Source organism: Sorex araneus, chromosome X (assembly GCF_027595985.1).
Source record: "Sorex araneus isolate mSorAra2 chromosome X, mSorAra2.pri, whole genome shotgun sequence".
Taxonomy (NCBI): Eukaryota; Metazoa; Chordata; class Mammalia; order Eulipotyphla; family Soricidae; genus Sorex; species Sorex araneus.
In genome coordinates this window covers 350602798-350621458 of record NC_073313.1, presented here as the reverse complement: position 1 = coordinate 350621458, position 18661 = coordinate 350602798, and the positions used below count along the sequence as shown (strand labels likewise).

General features: G+C 41.9%; 1 protein-coding gene across 1 annotated transcript in view; it reads right to left on the bottom strand.

Moving 5' to 3' along the window:
- Positions 1-2298: 2298 nt before the first annotated feature.
- The window catches only part of DDX1 (DEAD-box helicase 1), a 33133-nt gene continuing 16770 nt past the window's right edge, over positions 2299-18661 (bottom strand). The window contains exons 14-26 of the mRNA XM_055122838.1: positions 18137-18197; positions 14149-14247; positions 12842-12931; positions 11879-12067; positions 10665-10716; positions 8855-9001; positions 6704-6795; positions 5563-5635; positions 5322-5394; positions 5188-5230; positions 4168-4263; positions 3239-3359; positions 2299-2628 (exon numbers count right to left, since the gene is read on the bottom strand). Coding sequence (XP_054978813.1) covers positions 2498-2628; positions 3239-3359; positions 4168-4263; positions 5188-5230; positions 5322-5394; positions 5563-5635; positions 6704-6795; positions 8855-9001; positions 10665-10716; positions 11879-12067; positions 12842-12931; positions 14149-14247; positions 18137-18197 — 1267 coding nt within the window. The 3' untranslated portion in view covers positions 2299-2497. The remainder of the gene's footprint in view (positions 2629-3238; positions 3360-4167; positions 4264-5187; positions 5231-5321; positions 5395-5562; positions 5636-6703; positions 6796-8854; positions 9002-10664; positions 10717-11878; positions 12068-12841; positions 12932-14148; positions 14248-18136; positions 18198-18661) is intronic.

The following is an 18661-nucleotide window of genomic DNA, read 5'->3' as shown; positions in this document are numbered from 1 at the left end:
CACAGCGGGTAGGGGTTTGCCTTGCACGCTGCCGACCCGGGTTCGATTCTCAGCATCCCATATATGGTCCCTTGAGCACCGCCAGGAGAAATTCCTGAGTGCAGAGCCAGGAGTAACCCCTGAGCATCGCAGGGTATGACCCAAAAAGCCAAAAAAAAAAAAGAAAAGAAAAGAAACACAGGTCAGTCCTGAACAGAGATTCAAAGTCTCTTCCAGATGAGCAACACAACGCAAAAACCATTAGAGAAGCGCCCATGTTAATAACCACAAAAGTCCTTGGGAAGAAAACCGCTTCACAGACACTATGACGGTGGAACTCCCGGCACAAGCCTGCAGATAGATCTCAGGAGAAAGAACCAAGGCGGCGAGATGGGAGAGCGAGCTGAGAGGCATCAGTCGGTCTGCAAGGCAGAGCTCAGCATTTCTGCAGACAGGAGGGGCCTGACCCAAGCGCCACAAGCCTGTGGTCTGAACACACTTCCACCACCCTATGCTGCAGAGGACAGAGGGGTGGCTCCGAGTCAGCCAGGCCGGCCCTGATGGTGAGGAGCCAATGTTTCCTGGACTCCCACTGGCGTTGGGGCTGACCTGCCCTGCGGTCCCAGTAAGTGTACGTCACTGGTCAGAGCCGAGACCCTTCACAGTCCTCAGGACCCTTCTGCAGGGGCTGCTTCTGAGTCTGACGATTCATTCTCTCATGGTGACACAGCTCACTAATGCTGCCTCCAAAAAGGCAGTTGGGAGGGGAGGAGTCAAGGAGAGGGAGAGCGGAAACGTGACTGAGAAGCTGGATTTGCACCCACACCGCACAGACCAGACCCCGCAGAGGAGTCTCCATTGAGGATTTAGCACCAACTGGGGCTCAGACGGTTGCATTTCTGAAAGGGGGAGCAGCGTGTCTCGTGTTGGGTGTCCACATCTTACTGGCTTTACTGCTGAGTGCAGACAAACCCGCTGCCGGTCTGGGAACACGGGGCCCCTCTCCTCTGCCTCAGTCTCGCTGGATTATTGATCCGGAGAGAGAAACATCCCAGTCCCCGGCTCTACCCACCATTCCTCTCTGGCATGTCCACTTGCCTTTGAGTCTCATCTTCAAAGAGAAATAAATCACCAAGAATGGACACGAGGGAACCGAACCACGTTCTACCTCTAGCGAGCAGGACTTGAGAACAGACTTTCCCCTAAGCGGTTTGTACCTCTAAGATGAGCACACGAACAAGGGCAACAAAATTTCTGCAGGCTCCAGTACTTGAGGCCTTTTTCTGCCATCATGCCAATGTAAAAACTCTCTTCGAAAGTAATGACTCGAGTGTGTGAACACCACAAAGAGTTGTCATTCACACTGGTAATGGAGTTTGGTTACGCCAATTCTAATACCGTTCCAAAGGAGTTAGTTTAGATCTAAGTAAAATGAATGGCCTCAATTATATCCCACAATCTACAACTTCATCTAGCAGGTGATGGTTTAGTGGTATTCCCACTACAGCGTTCCATTCCAGATTGTGTTTGAAGAAAATTTTAGAGCTAAAGCCTTAAAGCCATCATATAAGAGATGATAATAGCTGGGGCTCTCAAAGGATCTCCAGGGCAACAATAATGTTCCTAAAGAAGCTTTGACTCTTCTAAGATGAGAGTCAAAACGCACAAAGGAATAATATACATTGTGTGTAATTAAAATTTCCCCTTTCTTTTTGGTATTTTAGGCAAGAGATTGAGAAGCCATCTATTCCAAAGAACTGCACTTAGATTTGCAGGATTAGGACGACAGAATAGTCTTATTTTTGCAGAAATGCATCATCCCTGGGGGTGATACGTTAAAGACACGAAGGGACTGGAGAGAAGGATAGCAAGTAGGGGATGTGCTTGCTGGCCTGGGTTCAATCCCGGCACTCCATACGGTGCCCCGAGTACTTCCAGGAGTAATTCCTGAGTGCAGAACCAGGAATAAACCCTGAGCACTGCCAGGTGTAGTCCAAAGCCCCAGCCCACGCCCCCCAAAAATGTCTTTTTTTAAAGCTAAATCTTCAGGTACATCTTCACTGTCCCCGTGATAAGTCCGACACAAACCTTTGTGAGCTCTCTAGAAACAACTCTGGGCACCACTCCATCTTCTTTCCGGTGAAGACCCTTCTCTAGTTTTAGGGTCACCAAAGACAACACAACCGTCTCAAGATTGCCCACCACCTGTGACGATACTCGAGGGGTCCCCCAGAGGGCCTGGGCCAAACTTACATGCCCGGAAACCTCATAAACCCGCAGCTTCCTAATTTTTAAAAGAAGACACAACCTGCAAGAAAATTACAGTCGTCACATTTATTCTTTTCATTAGGCTGCCATTTTATGAAGAATTCCTAAGACCGATGTTTCCTGACATGCAAGAGTTAGCTTTAATAGCTCGGTTACTATAAATACTGCTGCCTGGAAGCAGTACAACTGTTTTAGAGTTTTTAAGACTACAGACCTTTATTATTCAAATCTTATTCCGTGTACGTTGAAATCAAAAGGTTCTGAACAGCTGGTTCGGAAGGTAGCCAAGATGCAGGAACGACGTCTGCGCCTCCTTTTCAAGGGCAGCCAACTCCTGAACAGTAGGTGCCAATACATCCACATGGCCTTTATAGTTTCCACCTGCAGCACACACAAATTACAAAGTAACACAAATGACAGGCTTGAAATAACTTGTCAGCAATACTTTTGCTCAATTATATCAGTTTAAACACTGCTTCGAGCTATAAAAATGTACTACTGGGCATGTTTTCTCCAAAACGGAGTTTTAAAAATCAGAAACCAATAGAAGATGATTAGGCTCCGCTAACAACTGTCGCCTTCCTACCCTCCCCTTTCCTCTTCCTTGGTTTGGAAACCACTAATTTAGCCGAAACTTTAAAAACAAATCTTAGGAATGAGCTAAGGGCATTCCAGGCAAAAGGAGTGTGCCTGGTTACCATGTGAATTAAGCTAAAGGCGTCTTGATTCTTTGTGCAAAATTGCCATTATACACTTGTTTCCTCGTAATTCCTTAAGTGGCACACTTCTCTCATGACACTAATACCTGGAGAAATAGCTAAGCGCTGTCCTTGATCCCTAGTCCCAAGACACATTATAATACTGTTTTAAGGCAGGTATGGGCAAAGTATCATGAGTAAGTAAGGACAGAATGATTAATATGCTAAAAATACTCATAACACAGGAAATAAAACCACTCTCCTTAAACAGAAAACAAATGTTCCAAACTTACCACCAACAGCCCTTTTTTGGCCATAGGTAACTTTCCCATCAAATTCATCGACTGGCACCTTTATATCTGGCTCCACCTGAGAAATGGTGCAGTTGAGGTGTTCTTCAATCTCAGAGAGCAACTAATAGACGGGAAGGGAAGGGAAACATTTTCAAGTTAAAACTTATTGCCTTTGGGGCTGAAGCGATAGCACAGTGGGCAGGGCATTTGCCTTGCACTCAGCCGACCTGGGTTCAATTCCCAGCATCCCATATGGTCCCCTGAGCACCGCCAGGAGTAATTCCTGAGTGCAGAGCCAGGAGTAACTCCTGTGCATCTCCGGGTGTGACCCAAAAAGAAAAACAACAACAACAACAACAACAAAAACTTATTGCCTTTGGGGCTGGAGCGATAGCACAGCGGATAGGGCATTTGTCTTGCACACAGCCGGTCCAGGTTCGATTCCCAGCATCCCATATGGTCCCCTGAGCACCGCCAGGAATAATTCCTGAGTGCAGAGACAGGAGTAACCCCTGAGCATTGCTGGGTGTTAACCCCCCCCAAAAAAAGCAAAACTTACTGCCTTTGAGGATGCTAAATAAAAGGACACAAACGAAAGGAAGACTTTTGTTTGTCTGTCTTGTGTGGAGGCCAGGCCCTGTGGTGTTTAGGCCCATTCCTGCTCTGTGCTCAGGAGTCACTCCTGGGGGGGCTCCGGGACAGAACTCAAATTGGGTGCACGCAAAAGCAAGTGCCCGAGCCACAGTACTCTCTCGCCAGCCCAAAAATAAGAATTCTGAAAAGACTAGTTTACAAACTCTAGTTAACATCAGAGTCAAGTACTTCCCACCCTTCCTTCCTAACTGGAAACTAAATCAGAACCAAGACAACACTTCCACAGACAAACGCAGCCATTTGCACTGATTCCATTAAGTTCCGGGAGATGTTACCTGCATCTCATTGTACCAAATGGTACAGCCACCTTCTTCCTTGAGTCTTGTGTTGTAACACCCTTTTCCGCGATTACTACATACATGGTACCACACCTGAATTTAAGAAGGAAAAAGTAATAGTGTGTAAATACTAAAAAAGCTAGATGCCTGTTTTGTAAATTTTTCTATTCTCAAAGAACAAGAGACCTAGACTGGTAATAGTTCAAAAAGCAGGTTTTCTGAAAGGCTTTTGTGGGGACGGGGGAGAGCTCCAAAAAGTGCTCAGGGGGCCTGGTAAGGTGGCCAGACAATTACGTGCCAGTCCAATGGCACTGTGGGGACTCAGCTTGGGGCCTTGCACACACAAAGCTTAACAAGCTCTACTTCAGAACAATCAAAATTGTCCTAGAATGGATGTTAGTTATAGACAGGAACTCTCAGATTAAAAACAAGGAGGAAAACATAATTCCTAAAGAATATTCTATCATTAGTATCTTCCCAAAGTTCAAATTTTTCCTTAAGAATTATAAAGGGGGAGGGGAAAGCCAAAATAAATAAACGTGGGCATACTCCTGCAATGTCTCTGCAGATCTGCAATGCTGTCAATGAGCTGCTCTCTCCCCGCAACCTCCCCACGCCGGGCGTAACGACTCACAGTAGCCGGCCACAGGGGAGGCGGGCACCTTCTGGTGCCAAGGACTCCATTAAACTAGTAAGGGAGAATTAAATCTGGGGCTTTGCTCTACTGAATGTCTTCCTGGTGTTTCTTATTTTTTGGGCCACGGACTGCTGCTGCTCAGGGAGCCACACACGGTGCCCGGGCCCGGCCCAGCTCCCGGCCTCTACAGCCTGGCCTCCTTCCAGCCTGCTCCTCACTGTCCACCCAGATACTCAGTGACTCAATGACTACAGAAAAAAAAAAAAAATGCTAGAAAGTCTTCTATATTCCATATGCAATTCCCGATCATGGGAAAGCCAAATGGCTTTAATTTCCAACAGCTAAAATGACAACAAAAGAGCAATGATACAATCCATTACCTTCTCTTTTTCTGTTGCCACCAGGGAAATGGCCAGACCCATCCTGAAAGAGCAGAGAAGTGTTTGTTACCCGTCACTCTGCTGGCACAGACGGTTAAGGTGGGAGGGGGGTGGGGGACACACAACAGTGGTACCTTTCAGCTCTTCCTACTCGGCCAATTCTGTGAACATAGTTCTGCTTCTCATCAGGCAAGGTGACATTTATAACTGCAAATAAAAATAATTATTATCAATTGTCTTTAGCCTCTAAAAATTTCAAACATGATTTAGGATTGAGTTTCCAAATATTTCAAACATGTTAGACGATTTCCCTAAAATTCCCTAAAATTTAAACTTTATATTGTATAAAATTCAAGAATTTAGTTTTCTAGTTACCGTAAGGAACACCGTGGATGTCAATTCCTCTGGCAGCTACATCTGTACAAATCAAGAATCTTACATCTCCTTTCTAAAAAAAAAAAAAAAACAGAAAGGAAAGCTGTTAGTGTGTACACTATAAAATAAATATGACTACTTCCTTTCCTCTAAATGAGATCTCTTCAGTAACGTCTATGGTCTCAGACTAGACGGCCAAATTCACTGGACCATGTCTTAAACTTGAAAGTTATGACCTGTTGAAATATTTAACATGACTAAACCAGTGTCCAAATTTTCCTATGTCAACAATATTAAACTGCAAGTCTGTTTGTTTTTTAATGGTTTTGGCCACACCTGGCAGTGCTCAGGGCTTACTCCTGGCCCTGCACTCAGGGATCACTCCCGTCCATACTCTGGGGACAATATAGGGTCTTGGGTACTGAGCCTGGCTTGGCTGCACGTAAGGCAGGTGCCCTACCAACTGTACTATTGCTCCGGCCCGACTGTCTGGCTTGATTTAGCTCTAGAAATTCTGACTGGTAAATCAAGAGATAAAAAACAAACGAATAGATGTCCAAACAGAGGCACGATATTTACCCTTGTGTTAAGTTCAGAATACTAGACACTTTACCTTGAAGTTACACATTTTTTTTAATGATAAAGGCCAAAATCCTAAAGAGACGGGTACAGGGATGAGCTGGGTGCCCACTGAGGACATGCACCCAGCCCCCAGCCCTCAGCGATGCCACTCGGGAGAGGCTTGGAGGAGCGAAGGGCAGCGAGCTCTGGGTCTGACAACAGCCAGGACAGAGAAGCGTGGGTGCTCACGCCACGAGCAGGAGTCCACGCGACATCTTCCCCAGCGGCAGGCCCGCCCAGAACCCAAGATTCCTAAACACAGTAATGCCATCTTTTTCTTTTTTCTATATTATGGAAAAGTGTAACTAAATGATCTTCAGTAGAAATTCTTGTTACCGTGTGGAATCTACTATTTGACTTGAACCCGAGTAAGCCCTGACACGAGGAGACACCCGCAGTGTGGAAATACTCTGACCTTTCCAGGAAGTAAACCGCCTTCCTATTAGCTGACGCTGATTAAAACTAGATCCACCTAGGCGCCAAAAGTGTTAAGGGAATGCAGTTCACCTAACATGAGTACCTTAAATCTTTCCAAGTTTTGCTTTCTCTCGTGAGGCTTTCTGTCACCATGGAGACAAACACATGAGAACTGGTGTCCTTTTTTATCAGGCCCTAGTGAAGAGAACATGAAACAGTCAACCACGAAAAACATTTACACCCAGGAGTCTCAAAAAATAAACTACCAAAAAATAAATAAACAAACTACCAGATGACAATGGTGCTATATAAGTACATGGAAATCTATACTCCAACTTGCCATAATAATGGTACACAAGTTTTGTCATAGGCAAAAACACTATTGAAAACTGCTCATCTTTTAAGAATATACAGAGCAATCTCATGGTGATTCAATAAAATTTAAAAAATTGTATATGCATATATATGAGATTGTAACCCAAACATGAAAGCTTGTAACTACCTTACGGTGATTCAGTAAAATTTAAAAAAAAAAAAAAAAAAAGAAAAGAAATGCTCCCTGTAATGAACAATGTAACATACTCCTTGTATGATCATTAGCTTCTAAACTACTCAAATATTCTATATCCATTTATATATATATATATATATATATATATATGAAGGGTCATATATATATGCTATAAAGAGATGCTTTATAGTCTTCACTATACTTGCCCTTTACATATATAATCCTTCCACTTTTCTTGTTAACTCACATAAACTTTTGATGTATTTCAATGTAAGCTGAAGAGTTTGTTTAATTATTTTCTAGAATACAATATTTGAGCTTTTTCCTTTGCTGTTCCTTTGAGGTAGTAATTACATACAAGGAAACGCACAAATCTTAAGCGTATACTTACTGAATTTTGATAACTGCATATACTTATGTAGCTAAACTGATATAAGGTAGAGTATGACTATCACCTTATTAAGTCCCCTCAGTGAACCCCATTCCGATCCTCTGGGAACCGCCATGTTGTTATTTTTTCCTATCACAGACTAATTTAGATTTTTCTAGAACTTCATACAAACGGAATCGCATAGGATACATGCTTGTGCAAGAATTCTTTCATTCAGCATCATGTTTCTGTAATTCAGCCACAGCCGTGTTGTATCAGTATCCCACTTCTTTTCTTGGCTGAGTACATTGTACATTTCTGATTTGATTTAGCCATTCTCCTACTGATAGTCACTTAGTATGTTTTCAGTATAGGGCAGGGTAAAAATACTAGGATTACTCTTGGCACAACTATCAACATGTGTTCACTTATCTTAAAGACTTAGGAGATGAACTACAGGCTATGGAGCTAGAGATGTTTAATTTTGTAAAAAACTACAAGACATCATCTTAATATTCACTGACAATATGAGTATTCCAGCTGCTCTTTATCCTAACCAAAACTGATTGCATTTTACATTTCCCTTATGACTATTATGTTGAACATTTTTTCATTGTAGCTTATGTACTTGATGTTACAAGAAGCAAAAAGTTAGAATCACTGTATTTTCATCTCAAATTAAATTACGAGCCCCTTTATTTCTACTGAAATTTTTGTAGACCAACTCTACAAAGAGCTAGACCAACTCTCTTAGGATTAATATTCTGACTCAGTATGTAAAATACCTAGGTATTTCTCCATTCCCTTTCCTTTCAATCTTCCATCTATTTTGCTTTATAGGTATACTTCTTGTACACGCATAAAGCTGGCTATTATGCAGTTTAACAATCTATGCCTTTTAACAGAAAACTTTGGTCCACTGAAGCACATATGTGGATTTTTCCACCAGCGAATAAGTTATAACTAACATGTTTTTCCTTTTTACCCCCTACCCTTTCTTAGAATCATTTTTAGGCTATACGTTTTTATTTATTCACATTTTCTTGATTTTGGCTTGGAGACAGTCATTTTATTATTTAATGATTACACTTAAAAATCTAACATTAATCAATAACATCACCTGCTCCCAAATGACAAAAAGGCTTTGGAATACTAAGATTCCCCATGTTTACTGTAATGAAATTGCACCTCTGTGGCAAATCTTACATCCCTTTCTTCCTAAGACTTACCCATATGCTAAAAGAACTGGATAAGCAGATACAAAGTAGCATTATTGCTTTAAATTCTGTGCAGGTACTCTAAACTCATTAACATAAAACTAATCTATTAAGCAAGGAAATAAACACAATTTATTCTAAATGAGGAAACATTACCTCCTCCTTGTTGCATGAAATATTGCTCCAAGTTATCACAGTCAATTTTGGTTCTACAAAAAATAATTGCTTGATCCATCTTGTGTTCCTTGATTGCCCGAACAGCATACTCCCCCTTCAGGATTTTAATAGCTTCAGACCACATCTCTTGAATACAGTAACAAAAATAGGGATTTCAATTGGAATCTGTAGTGAGCACATATAATTACTTGCAAGCTTACTGCTAACTCATCTAAACCACCATGCTTTAATTTCAGGTAATGTATGCAAGAACAAGGCACGACAGGAACAAGTGATGGGACCATCCATTCACTCATTTTTATTTCTGCTATGTTTTTAATGCCAATTTGTGGAGTACGAAAACAACTATCACCATGATTCAATCAAGGTAAACACACACACACACACACACACACACACAAAACACCACAAAAATTGTCTCTTCCTTTTCATGAAAAGCAAATCTACCTTGCATTAACTTGACTACATATTCAATATGTTTACTCAACTATTCTAACTTTATTTAAAATAATGTAGTTTCCAAATCAATGTAAACATCAGAAGTTCATACTTTTAACCCTATGGACTAAAAACTCCTAAAGCCAGGCTCAGAATGATAGCATAGCAGGCAAGGCACTTGCCTTGCATGTAGCCGACCCAGGTTCGGTCCTGGCACTGAGTGTGTCCCCTGAGCCCACCAAGAGCAATCCCTGAGCACAGAGCCAGAAATGACTCCTGAGCACTGCTGATGTGGCCAAAAACAAAAACACAAACAAAAATCTTAACACTGAAACTGGCAATATTTTAGTCAAATTTTCACATCAAGCTGAGATACCATCACTCAAACGCTTCTCATATGCGTACAGGAAAAGAAAGGGGGAGAAAGAAAAGAGAAGCAAGTTTCAGGCACGAATCAAAAGGCAAGGGATAAAAGAGAGCCAAGCACTATGATTCCCTCGTGGGCTTCTGATCTGCCCCAGGTCCCTTCCCATCACAACCACCCCGAGTTTTAATTAAGGCTTCCAAGCTGCTCCTTGGAAGCCTTTTTAGCATATCAAAAACTGAGAAAAATAACAACAAGACAAAACTGCCTTTGAGTTTAGAGCAGGTGTGGGAAGTGCAACTATAGGCAGTGTGTTTCTCCATGATCTCACCACAGAAGAAGAAGCAGGTTCCCAAACTGAAACCAGAACTAATGCAAAATTTTAATTCTGCAATCCAACATATTTCTAAGGTCTCTCTGGTCATCTCTGACTGTAGCACAAAGTGAAACAGCAGTGCAGTCTGAGGCAGTGCCATAATGCATTCTATTAAACTGGCAGCATCTCTGCTCCTCTCCAACAACCAAGCTGGCTACAACTGCACCCTGTAAACCTGGGTTGGACATAAAATCTCTTTCAAGAAACTTCAGGTAATTCACAGTTTGGATACTTGTCAAAACCTACCAATGGTTCATCTATAAGCTATACAAAATCTGGCTCATGCCAAGGCACTTATAATGCCTGGTACCACACATGGATCTTACTAGTTTAAGATCTACTCTAGAAACACTACCAGTACATCATGATGTACCTTCCATTATCTTGGGAACAGAAGCAAATTGTCTTAGTTCTGAAAAAAAAAAAAATTCCCTTGCTGAATTAGTGACTTAATGGTATGGTGTTATGTTTTAAAATGAAAAGTTCTGGAGACTACCAGTTGTTGTGATTACAGTACTTAATGCAACTACCTGAGTGGTTAAAAATGGCAAATTTTACAAGCATGTGCTTTAACACACACACAATTTTAAACTCTTTATTATTTCACTTACCTGGACTGTTACCACCAGGTCTTGTATTGTCTTTTGCGTGTACTTCATCAGTCTATCAAAAGAAAAAGGTGTGGAAAGTGAGGTAATGATTCAGAACAGGTGTCAATTTTTTTTTTTTTTTTGCTTTTTGGGTCACACCCAGCGATGCTCAAGGGTTACTCCTGGCTTTGCACTCAGGAATTACTCCTGGCGGTGCTTGGGGGACCACATGGGATGCCGGGGATCGAACCCGGGTCGGCCGCATGCAAGGCAAACACCCTACCCGCTGTGCTATCCTCCGGCCCCAGGTGTCAATTTTTTAAAAGGGAAAGATGTATCAACTTTCAGACTGCATTTCAGACATAAGTCTTTACAATCTGCAGCAAAACCAGTTTCAGAATTGGAAAAAGAAAACAATTAGGTAATTGTGAGTCTAAGGTTAATCAATCTTATATATATATATATGATAAAATGTTCAATTTTAGCGTACAAAAGTGGTTTTTAGGATACTATATTCACAATAAGCATAACATTGTTAAATAAAGCTAAATACTGCCGGTGGGAAATAAGGGTCAGATTGACAAGTAAAACTGATTTGTAAGAAAAGACCCATTACGAAGACATTAGAATATACTGGTAAAAATGAAAACAAAGTATGTATTTATTTTGTTTATATATGTATAGACCCCTTCTATAAACTCAGAAAGGGGGATAATCACAAAATTTTTCTATAGACAGAAAAATAAATGATTAGCTCAATACTTGGTTTATGCATTTTATTTTGGTTTTGGCGTTTGGATTTTACCTGGTGGTGCTCGTGGACCATGTGTTGCCAGGGATGGAATCCAGGCCTCCCCCCAGCTCCCTCCCCTTGACCTAAGTGCCTTAAAGACTTGATCGGTCCCAGTCTATGTGCGGGCTTTCTCTTTTCTTAGCTACAGCAGCTGGCTGCTCTCAGCACCACTATGAGACCAAGGTGAACCTACCCTAGAAATGTTTTCCAAGGAGCTGGAGCAGTAGGACAGCAGGTAAGGCACTTGCCTTGCACACAGCAACCTGAGTTCAACCCCCAGTCCCACATATGGTCTCATGAGCCCACCAGGAGTGACCCCCGAGTGCAGAGCCAGGAGCAAGTCTGAGCACTGCTGGGTGGGGCACAAAAAAAAAAAAAAAAAAACCAAAAAAAAAACAGAGACTTAATGTCTATACAAATATTGGCAATAAAAAGTGCTTACCCTGATGTGGTTCTTCCCGAGCCTTTCCCAGAGTCGGTCAGTTTTAGGGTTCACGGGGACGACGACGTGGTGCACGGTGTCCGGGACGGAATCTTCTCCTTTCAAGTCCACCCAGGTGGGAAAATGCATGATCTTCTCTGACAGCTTCTTCACATCAAAAGAATGCAGAGTGGCAGAGCAAACAATCACCTAAGAAGAAGAGAATCAAAATTCAGAATTCGAAATTTTAGAATTCAATCTCAGGAGTATCGATGTGGGGTACAAAGTTACGCGCCCCTGGGCAGGCTGCCCTGAGCTCGGTCCCCTCACCGCTGCCCCCACGGGGCTCCAGAAGCTCAGCAGGATGAACCAGCTTCTTCAGATCTAAAATCGCCAAGTTACTATTCATCCCTCTTTGAAAAACCAGTGCCCTTCAAATAGTTTCTTGCGGATGAGAAAAACAAAAGTATTATCCGAATAAATAATTACTAAGGAAACCAACAATTGTTTTCCAACAGCTCAAGATAGCTTTCCTTCAAACAGGAAGCACTACTCAGAGGCTGAACTATAAACTCTAAATGCTCTGTACAAAAAAAAAAAAAAAAATCTGAGAATTTTTTTTCTACTCATAGTCTCCTAAAACAGCAGAGGAATTTCTTCAAGTGTCCCTCTCTTAAGTTCTAAAAGCTGGGGCCGGAGCGATAGCACAGCGGGTAGGGCGTTTGCCTTGCATGCGGCCGACCCGGGTTCGATCCCCGGCATCCCATGTGGTCCCCCAAGCATCGCCAGGAGTAATTCCTGAGTGCAAAGCCAGGAGTAACCCCTGAGCATCGCTGGGTGTGACCCAAAAAGCAAAAAAAAAAAAAAAAAAAAAAAAAGTTCTAAAAGCTGCTTCTAAGAACGCTTTCTATCAGAGTTCTTAAGCTCAGGTAATGAGTATTTGTACAGGAGCTGGCATTTAAAGATGTGTCAGTCATTCTATACCTGAAGTCTTTTTCCATCTGAGGTAATCTGAGGAATCTGGCTGTGCATCCTATTGATAAAATCGGAGTAACCTTGAGAAAGAAGTCCATCCTGCAAGAGAAGCAAAGAAAGGCTTAAATTGTTGGGTTTTTTTTTTTTTAAATCCGTTAGCAAAGTCTTTCTTTACTAAATGTAAATGTAAAGCATAGAAAACAATTCATACAAATACATGTCCTCATATTTAAATTTTTTCCATTTGATATTAAAAAAACAATTGGATTTTACAAATTCAACTTTAATTTTTATATGAATAAAATATAAAAAGTTCACAATCAACAATGCAAAAGCCAAGCTCTCATTATTTCAAAATAACTGAGTTAATGGGTCTACCTGCATACCCCTAACCATAGTTTTAATATAAAAAAGCAAAAGTGCTGAAAAACTTTGGATTAGTTCAACAAAGTTAGGCTAACCTAACTTTAAAAATAGTTTGGAAGTGTGTATCAAGAGCTTCAGAAACAATTATGTGGGGCTGGAGCAATAGCACAGCGGGTAGGACGTTTGCCTTGCACGTGGCCGACCCGAGTTTGATATCCCATATGGTTCCCAAAGCACTACCAGGAGTAATTCCTGAGTGCATGAGGCAGGAGCAACCCCTGTGCATCACCAGGTGTAACCCAAAAAGCAAAAAATGAAAAAATTATGTGCTATCACATACCACCTTTTTGCAGCTCTGACAAAGAAAATATAGTAATAAAAAAATCACATACCACAAAGATAGCTATTTGAAATTAAAAAAAAACCTATCTTGTTACAAGAATGGTTAAATAAACCAGAAAGCAGCCACATAATAGACCAGTGAAAGTCTTTAAAATCTGTTCATCAATAATGGCATACTATGGGGCTGGAGCGATAGCACAGTGGGTTGACCTTTTGCCTTGCATGTGGCTCACCCAGGTTCGATTCCCAGCATCCCATATGGTCCCCCAAGCAGCGCCAGGATTAATTCCTGAGTGCATGTGCCAGGAGTAACCCCTGTGCATCGCCGGGTGTGGCCCCCAAAAAAAGCCGAAAAAAAAATTAAAATAATAATGGCATACTACACTTATGACACGATAAAAACAATTTCCAAATTCCTACCTTGATTTCGATTACATATAATATTTATATAAATAAAAGAAGTAGATGAGAACAGACCAGATGGTAAGAACTAGCTCTTAGGATCATGAGGGAAAATCTATTTTTTTGTTAATAATTAAAAAAAAAAATGCATCTCCAAATATATAAGCAAATGTCTTTTTTTAAAGTGTGACCATATTTCAACATACAGCTTCATCCAGGACGAGGAATCTAACTTGAGATAAGTTCAGTTTTCCAGTCGACACCAAGTCATCTAGTCTTCCCGGAGTGCCAACAACTATATCTACCTAAAACATATCAAAAGAAACACCAAATGAAAACCGAAAAGCTCTGATCTCTTAATCATCAAATAGCAACATACAATGGTCAACTTATAAGAATATGGACCAAAGAGCCAGTCCAGAGGTTAAAACACTTGCCTTGTGAGCAGCCAATCTGGGTTCAACCATCCACACTGCGTACAGCCCCCAAGCACCACCAGGAGTGATCCCAGAGCACACAGCCAGGAGTAAGCCCTGAGCTTAACTTGGTATAGTCCAAAAACTGCATCTGAATCTCTGCATACTGAATTTATCAGTCAATGAAGATACAGAAATTCTGAAGTTAAACCAGGATTTAAAATCCAACTTTACCACCATTCATTATTCAACCGTGACTTCAACTTAACCTCTTATAATTTCAATTGGATCCTTTTTGAAATGTGTACACAAAGGGAAGAGTATATTAATCCCTGTGCCAGGACAACTAACACTCTCAATTCTCGGGCATATATATCTTTAATTAAGTCCATGGGTGAGGCTGGAGCAATAGCACAGCGGGTAGGGCATTTGCCAACTCAAGCTAAATTCCCAGCATCCCGTATGGTGCCCTGAGCACTGCCAGGAGTAATTCCTGAGTGCAGAGTCAGGAGTAACCCCTGAGCATCTCAGGGTGAGACCCCTCTTCCAAAAAAAAAAAAAGCAAAATCAAGTCCATGGGTACAGTGACCAGGGACATGGGCTTCAGAGGAAGGGTTACCAATAAGATGATTATGCAGTTTAGTTAACACAAGTAAAAGCCCGTTCCCTAATTTGTAAAAACAAGAATAAGTACTACCCCAGAGGCAGTAAAGTTGTGAGAAGAAAATAACGGTAATGCACAAAACAGAGTCCTGGCCTATTTCTAGGCTATTCTGTTGACTGTTTCTGTCTCAGGGTCACTCTTGGAGTAGTCCATAATTATTTCGATACACTCAGTAAACTAAACTTTTACAACTTCTGTTCTTTATCAACAGATCTGAAAGGAAAAAAAACTATTTTTTCTACTTGCTTTCTCTATCCTAAACTATAAAATATTAAACTTTCTTCAAATAAATCCACTACTCTAGTCTCGTTACTTTAATCTCTCACCCCCGAACAAACAGAAAATTGTGTTGAATGAAATTTCAATTTAATCCTACGTGAGGCATATTCCCACGGGGAGGGGAACACATTTTTGAAACAGTTTAATTTACTTTGATAACTATAAGCAAGTTTCAGCACACCCTGAAGAATACAGTCAAAATACAAGGATAAAATCTGTTAAGTACTCTGAGACTCTATTGAGAGGCGCAGAGCAGCACACAGCCATTTACAAAACTTGATTCTGGTTCTTTGCTGCAGGATTCTAAGCCACCAGCTGAGTTTCCTGCCCCCTTAATCTCCACAGGGAGAGTTAGTGTGACAACAGGAATAAAGATCCAGGAGTCAGCCCAAAGGGCCCGTGTGCATGCTGTGTCTAATCAGAGGCCCTGGATGGACCCTTAGCATTGCACGGTCCTTTGGACACCTCCAGGAGTGACCCTGAGCACTGAGAAAGAAATAGCCCCATTGAGTATCACCAGGTGTGGCCCCAAAAGCCAAATAAGGAAAAAAAAAAAAAAACTAACACACAAAAAAGGATCAGGTTAATGAAATCAGTCCAAGAGAAATATTTATATGACTGTATAATTTCATCAATCATTCCATCAGGTCTCAAATGTACATGTTGCATAATACGGCAACTTGAAGTTATGAAAAACACCAACTGGGGGTCAGAGAGACAGGACAGTGGGTAAGGAACTTGCCTTCCATGTGGGGGACCCAGGCGTGAACCCCTGCAGAGCATATGATTCCCTAAGCACCAGCAGAAGGGACAGGCCCTGGGTACTGCCAGGTGAGCCCCAATCCCGCCCGCTCTTCCAATAATCTGAATTTAACTTTAAAGTTAAACGGTTCAACCCTCTTACTACAAGTTCCAATCTAAACCACAGGCTGAACCCGAGGGGATGGTAAATTAGGGCAACAGAAGATACCAATAAAGGTAACAGAAGATGACAGAAGCAGACTACCAAGGACAGAGGGGTCTGGGGTGGAGAACACATGCCCTGCATGAGTAAGGTCCTAAATTCAATCCACACTATGGCACAGTATCCCAAGCATAGTATGGCACTGTATCCCTTGGTCCCAAAATACAACAGTACAAAAAATATATATTCGTAAATAAATCTCAAAACTGTGTGATGGAATAAGAGTAGAACACACACAATCCTCTTAGAATGAAATGAAAACTTAAATCTTGCTAAGAAAGCTACAAATTAACATGCCTTCACTATCCCATTTACTTCAGCCAGTACCAAAATATAGGATCTGACTGACATTTTAATTCCCTAAAGTGCCACGGCTGAAAAAAATGAGTTCGGAAATTTTGCAACTTAAGGGCAGAAACTGATTTGAGATGTTTTGTAAAGCCAAAATTGTGAATGCGTATATTGAATCTTTCCTAAATTGCTAAAACTCAACCCACTAAATAACATCCAAACAATATGGCTATGTTAGAAGAGTAGTAACAAACTCAACAGCTCTACGAGTCTGTTTGAGAGGGGGACCGATGGAAATTGAGGGGGGGAAGGAGGACCTATTTGCTGGCTCTGGCTTAATAGCTGGCATTTTAGATTAAAGAACCAAATATTTAGGGAAGAGAATAGAAAATTTTTGTTTTGTTTTGTTTTTTGTTTTTTGGGGCACACCCGGCGATGCACAGGGGTCACTCCTGGCTCTGCACTCAGGAACTACCCCTGGCGGTGCTCAGAGGACCATATGGGATGCTGGGAATCAAACCCAGGTCGGCCTCGCGCAAGGCAAACACCCTACCCACTGTGCTATTACTCCAGCCCCAAGAGAATAGAAAATTTTAAAGTTATTTCATACTCATAAAATATTTTACAAAGTCCTGCTTGCATTAAGCTTCACAGGACTGATAAGCACAATTAAGAATTTCCCAAGCTTGGGCCGAAGCGATAGCACAGCGGGTAGGGCGTTTGCCTTGCACGCGGCCGACCCGGGTTCAATCCTCGGCATCCCATATGGTCCCCCAAGCACCACCAGGAGTAATTCCTGAGTGCAGAGCCAGGAGTAACCCCTGGGCATCGCTGGGTGTGACCCAAAAAGCAAAAAAAAAAAAAAAAAAAAGAAAGAATTTCCCAAGCTTGGGGCTGGCACGATTATACAGTGGCTTAGGGCATTTGCCGTGCACATGACAGACCCGGGTTCGTTCTCTGGCATCCCATATGGTCCCCTGAGTGCTTCCAGGAGTAATTCCTGAGTGCAGAGTCAGGAGGAACCCCTGAGCTTCGCCAGGTGTGGCCCCAAAACAATAAAAACAAACCCACCACTTCCCAAGCCTCTTCCCCAGTAACGAGGATCTGAGCTTTGACACTCGCAGCGGCACAGCTGAGCGTCACCCTTCAGACACCCCCTTCCTCCACACCGGCACCGCCCTCCTCACTGCGGCGCCGCCACCTTGCTACCTCCCCACATCACTGCCAAACTCTACCCTTCCCTGAAATTACATTATTCCCGCTTCTATTCCCAGAGTCAGCCTCTTCTTTTTCCACTATCCCCATTAGAAATTACTTTTCATTCATAAAGGCTAGAAGAGAATTCTCAAGGTAAACCTAAAAAGGAATTCATGGACGCTGGAATTCTGCCTGGAGAGCTTGGCAGAGACGAATGTTCTGTATTCTCTAGGGAAGGGAAAGATATTCTTACAAGATGTTTGAACAACTATAACACTGTGTTCTCATTTCAGCTGTGTGTGTGTGTGTGTGTGTGTGTGTTTCTGGACACACTATAATACTGTATTACCAAAACCTTTAAAATAAATTAAGAGCACACTTACCCCATTATCCAAAACAGAAAGCTGCTCGCGTGCTGCCACACCTCCAATTATCAGCAGCTCCCTGAAATCAACACCAAAAGGAATGATGTGGGAAATAAAGACTGTGCTCAGCTGGGTTAAGTAGAGAGAAATGAACATTTAATAAGCATCCATGCCATAAAGAATCTCTAAGGAAAGCACTTCATTGCCAGCTGCCACACAGAGCCCGGGTCTGGAAACCAGAGGTGAAAGCTCAGACGTATAAAACTCAGTCCGCATCCATGTCTCTTTTTGTACCAGCAGGACTCAGGGCTTGGAAAACTAATTTCAATTGTGTTTTAGACACATGCGTTCATATGGACATAACGACATCTACAAAGCATATGTAGACAGTAATTTTAGAAAGTTATTCTGAACAGGGTAATTAGACACCAAGGAGTGGAATGAAAGAAGACATCACAGAGTATTATTTTGTGCTATTTCAATTTTTCTCATTTAAATACTTGAAAAAATTGATTTAAATCATTTAGCCTTGTCAAGACAATT